Raw genomic sequence first — 7603 nt, forward strand, 5'->3', positions numbered from 1 at the left:
GCTATATATGTGATAGTTATTAATATGATGCATTAGTCATTTTCATGCATCCATGTCATGTAATGCATAACTGCGCTGAATACTTGGGGGCACTCTCTGGATGACCTATACATACTTACAATTCTGACTTACATACGTGACCATCCTTAGATGCCAATAACATGTAGAAGCCTACCAAGATAGTGGAAGCCTATCCCAGGAGGGGAGATGCGGGTTGATGGAATTCAAATCAAGCAAGTAGACTGATCAACCCACTTGATACATTCACGCATCTATGCATCTCATGACATTCACGCATTCCTATTTTAATTATGATGTGCATGAAGCATGATGGGTTCACTCATTGGGCTTGGTCAGCTGACATTATATTGATGGAAAAATCATATAGATTTAGTAGACGATGAAACAATTGCTCAAGTTTCATGGCAGGAAGGTAAACCAGTGGACGATTCACAAGGGCAATGGCCCTATCTTGATGAAGATGAGTTGAATGTGTTAAATCAGTAATATATCTAGTTGAATTATGTTTATTAATGTTTTTGAACCGATTTTAGTTGAATAATTGAAATTTTTTGAATATTTTATAGTATTGTTAGTGAATGGTTTAATAAAGCCCCAAATGCGTGAGATGTGATTCAATGCCTAGTTTTTGTGAATGTTATAAATATGTGGACTGAATGCTTATAAATTATCTTGGTGGTGGATATATATGCATCTAATTGAAATAATTGAATGTGAGATGTCCTGTTGGATGTTTGAGAGTGTGAACTTAGTGTACATTTTAACTAAGCCAATAGAAAATGGTATGAAGAAATAATTTTAGTATACTTGGTGTACGAGTCATATGTCATAACTTAGGTCTGAGGGTGCATAATTTATATCCGAATTTCGGGGTGTGACACTCCGGTTACCTATAAGGCTTGATATGCAAGCACCATGAAATGGTATGCATACCATACATGAACTAAACCTAAATAGGCAAAATTGTGAAATTCATTGTTGACAACTTATAATCTAATAATTAGATTGGTTGCACAATTCTATCCTCTCATTCATGGAAACTTGTACTAAAATATGACCATTAGATATTTTAATTTCAAACCGTCAAATAAATGTCTACTAATCAGATAGAAAATTACATATGCATTTTTTTTTTGGGTTCACGGTGCATCTAAACTATAATATTGTTTTAGGTCATGGTGCATCTAAACTATAATACACAATTTGAATTGCTTAAATTGTATTACTTATGCACTAACAATGCAATTTTTTAAAGTAATTTACAAGTGCCGATGAATCATCCTTCACACTCTACAAGAGTATTAAAGTTTCCCTTTATTACCTCACAACAGAAGTTAATGGTTGTTGTTTGTGCAGATGCCATTGGCCACCTAAGGCATGTCTTGGATGACCAATGCAGTCAATCTAATGGACCCATGAAAACCCTTAGTTATAAAAGCCTACCACTGAATGCTGCTAACCTTATCGTCAATGGACTTTGGTGGAAGCCCATCCAATTGGATGGATGATGCTCAAGCTTTTATTTCATGATGTGGAAACAAAAACCACTTACATCATCCAAGGGGTGCCAAATCAACCCCTCCACTACACAAACATTAAACGAAGCAAACAAATAACCAAAACCAAAAGACTAGAACACAAAAAAAGAACTGACTAACACAACCCAACACCATGTTACCTCATCCGATGAGCAACAAAGACCAGGACAGCCACAGTATATGTATTGATGTAGGGATGAACGTGATGAGGTCGATCACAGTCTTTCTCAAGGATAACTACTTCAAATCCATGAAGCTTCTCTAGACTCCTCACAAAGACTTCTCGAATCCACGAGGAAAAAAGCAAGAAAATAGAAATAATATTCTAAAAAATTCATAAATTGATTGATAGACAATTAAAAAAGAATTTACAACCCTTAAAATAGGTATACCAAACCTTGGAATAAGTTTCAGAATCAAACTCCAACTCAAACTCCCTAAAATTCGTAACTTACTATAAATAGTAAATTTACTATTTATAATAAGTGTCCTATTTGACTTGATCACATTATTCTCCTAATTATTTGAAGAAATTTTCATGTTAGACAGAACTCCTAAAGACCAACAAGTGAAGAGTTACAATCAAACCAAAACTTACTAAAACTAGTAAAAACAGAAATAAACAGGGAATTCGACCGTCGATCTGATGAAATATTAAAAATTCGGCAGGGGAAAACTATCATATCCAAGTTGGTTGGCTAAAGTAGCTTGTCCTACCCCAAAATCATAGGTGGTATTTCGAGTAACTCATTCCGGTTTGCGAGATATGCTTGTTTTAAGGTACCGACGGTCTTGATGACTTCTACCTCTGATCAGGCCTTCTCTGATCCATCTTGGACATGAAAGTGTCTGCAACCCGCTCTACATCAGGTATGAACTTCACTTAACCCTCCGCAAGGTTGGACTCTTAAGCCACACCTACATATCTTCCATTCTATGTCTAGCCACAACTTGCTATTAAGGACTATGATAAGACAGACCTTGGCCTAACTATTGTGCCTCATTTTTATTATCTTGGTGAATCCCAACCCCAAGATGTAAGTCCCCGATTTCATGCATTTTCCTAGAAATATATTTCATCTCCATCCGCTCGTTTGGAAATTCTACGGAACATGCGATGCCAATTTTGACCACATAAGCCAAGCACTCTTGCATTTTACTTCTTGCAAGGCGGTATTGTTCTCCTTTGTTAGGATGTTGAATTTCTTCTAAGAGTAGTTGTGGGTCAACAATCTCCATCACCAGATCAGGTAAAGCTAGCCATCTTAACAAATTGATGAAGGCTTAGACCATCTTTAAACATTTCATCAGTTGGTCTCTTTCCAGTGAACATCTCTAAAAGAAGGATACCGTAACCATAGACATCTCCATGTGTAGATGCCGTACCATAGACATCTCCATGTGTAGATGGCTTTCCGCTCATTCCATACTCTGTCAAGATATTAATGTTTCATTACAACAATTAGATAAAAATTGGTATTAGGTTTTAAATAAAAGAAGTCATGGCAATGATTTCAAGCATAGGAAACAATTATCTTATGAATTTTAAACTTTTGAAGCATCAAGTGATCAAGTTATGACTAACAAATGAGTCCATGTGAGTTTCAAGAGGTGACTCATTTAGTTGACCATTCCCATTATGTACTTACACGCGTCAAAAGTTCTCACAAAGTTTTCATGAGAACCCCCATATCATCTCCAATAATTCACATATATTGGACAATCCTAACCATCAGATTGTAATTTTTTTTATTATCATTATTACACTACCAAAAAAAGGGGCAAAGGATATAGAGCACGTTAGTTTTCTGCTAGGATATAAACCGTAGCTCTATATATTACGGTTTTAATCCGTAGCTGGGAAGTTGCCTCACAATTAATAATTAACTGTGGTGTAAGGGGCTTTATAGGGCCTAAAAAATATATTTGTTCTATCTAAGCCATCTATCTATTTTGAAATATTATTTTAATATATGAAATCAAAAATCAGATATATCTAAGGCTTGCGTGGACCACACGGTAGGAAACATGAAGATTAAGTCAAATGTGCTTCCTATGGTGTGGTCCACTTGGGCCTTCAATCTAGTTTAATTAGAGTAATTAGCTTAAATTATTTTTTTAAAATTAATGGTGAGAATGGATAAACCAAATACATCATGGTGGGCCCCACGGAGCCCTTGACAAGACCGTCCATGGTCCGTCTCATAAATGGACGCCCAAAAAGTGGGGCGCGCGCTCAAGACAGAGCCGCGCCCAAAACTTCTTCCATTTCCCTCTCTCTCTCTCCGTTCCTTCTCTCTCTATTTCCTCTTTTATCTCTTTCAATCGACCATCTCTTTGTTTCCCCTTTCTTAATCCACCACTTCTCCTCTAGGGTTAGTCTCTCTCTCTCTCTCTCTCTCTCTCTCGCATTCCTCTCAGGCAGCTTCCATCCATTCCAAGCCATTGGATCACCTCCGCCTCCATCCCAGCTGTCGAAACTCGCCTCCGCCAAGATGCAGAGCGAGGAAGGGCAGAACATGGACCTCTACATCCCCAGGAAATGCTCCGCGACGAACCGTCTGATCACCTCGAAGGACCACACGTCTGTACAAATAAACATCGGGCACTTGGACGAGAGCGGAATGTACACCGGACAGTTCACGACCTTCGCACTATGCGGATTCGTCCGTGCTCAGGGAGATGCTGACAGTGCTCTCGATAGACTCTGGCAGAAGAAGAAGGCTGAGATTCGTCAGTAGTAGAGATGTTACGGCGTTACAAGTAAACTGAGAGTAGAATTTTTACTGAGGTGACAAATACATTATAGCTTTATTCCCTTTACTTGAACTCGAGTAAAAAGATAGATGATGCCTATTTGTCTTTGATGTGTCTCTTTATGCCAGCTGTGGCAGACCGGTTTTGGAAATTTGGAGACCTGCCTCATTTGCCCATTTGAATTAAAAAAAGGGTTAGTCTCTCTCTCTCTCTCTCTCTCTCTCTCTCTCTCTCTCTCTCTCTCTCTCTCTACAGACCGGATCTGGGTTTTTCTCTCAAGCTACAACAGATTTCGATGCAAATATGGGGTTTTCTCTCAAGTAATTAGCAGATTATCTATGACCACATCTAATCATAAGGTAATTTCAGCTATTTCATCCGTGCTAACCCTTCTTCTTCTGTTAACAGAGTTTCTAGTTTCTATTCTGTGAATCTGAAGCTTCCTGGCCTTTACTGATTTGTAGTCTGGATGTAACTTTTCATCATATACTTTCCAGGTTTGCAATTGACACAATGTAGTCAGTTTTCCTTGATGAATTTGGGGGAGAAAATGCCCTGGATCATAGCACTCAACAGACAACTCTTATTCAACACATATTTGGTGGTCATCTTCGATCTTAGGTTGAAGTTCTTACTTCCTGAAAATGTTTCAGCACCTTGCTTCTCGTTTGCTATAAAAAATCTGTAGGAAGTGTGCCATTCTCTTGGACCTGATTTGAAGAAATGAGGCATTATAGGGTCTTGTTCATCAGCAGAGGTTCTTACTTCGTGAATATATTTCAGCACCTTGCTTCTCATTTGCTATAAAAAATCTGTAGGAAGTGTGCCATTCTCTTGGACCTGATTTGAAGAAATGAGGCATTATAGGGTTGTGTTCATCAGCAAAAGTACAATTCACTTATTCAGAGGATTCCATATGGGTTGGGCCTATGGTTTGGTGATCCAAATTATTGATGTGATGTACCCCATTGTGTGTGGGAGCTTCCATGGAAATCTTCCGGACTCCCACATTAGACGATCTTTTTTTTCAAATGTCACATTGAAGGATCCTAACCCTTGGATATTTGGATGTGGACCATTGCTTTCTCTTCACCATCTATTCATTCGTGACCAATGGAAGTGTTAGGACCATCCAGTCTGGGGTATTTCCTGGGAACCCATCCAGGTGAGGCAGTTCGTATCTGCAATCCATGGGGCTCACAACTAGTCAATCCTGTGCATCAGCAAATGGTATGCTTGCGCATGAGCAGGACGTAATGATTTCTCTGAAGAAATATGTGAATTCTGAGGAAGATTGGAAGTTTAAAACTCAAGATGTCCACTTGAAATGACTTGAGGGTGGGGCCATTGCTACTGCCAACTAGATATCTTATGGTAACTCTCTAGGTGTCCTGAATGAATGCAGCTATCGAATTCTGACATCTCTCATTTGAAAAATAAAAAGCCATTGCTTGCTTCAACATGCTATTATTTTTCTAACAAACCTGATTGACAGTTTTGCCCCTTAAATAAGATAAACATAACACACCTATGACATGGTACTGGCACTGCCAGTCTACTGCTACTAGTTTTATATCCAAAGTACTGCAGTATGTTTGATTATTATGGTTTTTTTTTTTTTTTGAATTAGCTAAGTGAAGAAAATAACATAGAAAATTAAAGTAAAAAAGAAAAAATAAAGAAAAAAGAAAAGAAAATATAAGGAACAAACACAACAAAAAAGGAGGGCTTATATCTCTAATTAAGAAGAAAATTTAGCTAAGCTTCAAACCAAATAAGAGAGAAAACCCAAGGGCCTACACTCGAACATTTTTTAACAAAGAAAATCCAATCAAACTGTAAACCATAGGGTGTTTAGAGTGGCATGAAAATATACATATGATGTCTTGTGCTCACATGTGCTAAGTCTAAGTCATTGAGTGGTGCTGCCCACAATAATATGCTGATGAAAAAAAAAACCAAAGAAGCCCATGTGCTTTTTTATTTTATTTTCTTTTTTCCTGCAGGGGTGTTCGAAGGTTTGAAAACCAAATAAATTGGGTGTAATTCCTAACCCTGGGTGTAATTTTTCTACTGTTTGTTCAGTATAATTGGTCCACCATATGGATTATCTAGATGCACCAATTGCTCTCTTTGACCACACTACAGGGTTTCATCATTGTCGTGCTTTTATGTAGAGTTACTCTTACTTTTATTGTATTTTCTAAATATCAAATTTTTTAATGAGAAATACATCAATATCCCTTATTCTCTTTATAGGTGGGAGTTGCATGCAATACCTAAGCAAATTCAAAACAACAGATGAGGAAAACCCAGGTCAGTTGCACTAAACCTCTATAATACAAAGGGCCATCTTTTAAAGGAGAAATAGGAGTATCGATCCATATGCATCCACATTACGATAATATATTAGGCATACATAAAACTTAAATTAAACTGCTCAAATTGTGGGTCCTTTTGTTTTTTAAGGAAGATATAAATTTATTGTACAGCTCAAATTGTGGGCCCTACTACTAATCTGTTGTCTAAAGGACATATCTTGATGATTAAAATGAATAATAGTCACTATCCAAATTTAAAGATAAATGGTTAGATGGTAAACATGTTGAGTATTAAGTAGTGGTGTCCATGACGAACATGCCATTGCCCAAAGATGGGTCAATCCTATCATAAAATGGGTCACACATATGTTGAATCTGGAAATTTATTTTTTTGGTAATTACATGTTCATCGTTAGCCCATCCTATTAGTGGTCTGGACTTTGTGGATGCATATGGTCGTTTCAGGTGTGCTTTAACAGTCCTCTCTATCTCACCTCCTATTTGGATTTTGTTTTAGTGTGTTGCCATTCTTTTGACATGGTGTCATGTTGTCACGGGAAGTTCATTCTCATGGGCGCCAAGTTGCCACAGGAAATTCATCCTCATGGGCCTAAGTCATGGACTTGACTAAATTTAAAGTAAGTGCTTTCTATTATAAGTGTCATCTGCAAGTCTATTATGCTGGTACTAGTCCAACTGAAGTGGATCAGTTCTGAATGTCCTTGTGCCGATCTGGCTACCTGTCTCCAACATTTTAGCAATCACCATGGATGTGGATTACTTTCAGCTAGGGTTGTAATGGATTTCAGCACCTGTAAGGTGCGTGGTTCATTAATGAGGTTTATTTGCAGAGGTACTCTCTCTCAGAAGAGCACTTTGTTTTTTCAGTAGCAGTTTCAATGGGAAAGTTGTAGCTGGGGAATTATGCAGTGTTACTGATTGGGTGGAAAAAAGTGGTTTTAGAGA

At 37.7% G+C, this 7603-nt stretch overlaps 1 protein-coding gene across 1 annotated transcript; it reads left to right on the plus strand.

Moving 5' to 3' along the window:
• The first annotated feature begins 3949 nt into the window (after positions 1-3949).
• On the plus strand, positions 3950-4492 carry LOC131219291 (small ribosomal subunit protein eS21y-like). The gene has a single exon (XM_058214358.1). It carries the CDS (start codon positions 4055-4057, stop codon positions 4298-4300), a length of 246 nt encoding a protein of 81 aa, XP_058070341.1. The 5' UTR covers positions 3950-4054; the 3' UTR covers positions 4301-4492.
• Positions 4493-7603: the final 3111 nt, after the last annotated feature.

Source organism: Magnolia sinica, chromosome 11, assembly GCF_029962835.1.
Source record: "Magnolia sinica isolate HGM2019 chromosome 11, MsV1, whole genome shotgun sequence".
NCBI lineage: Eukaryota > Viridiplantae > Streptophyta > Magnoliopsida > Magnoliales > Magnoliaceae > Magnolia > Magnolia sinica.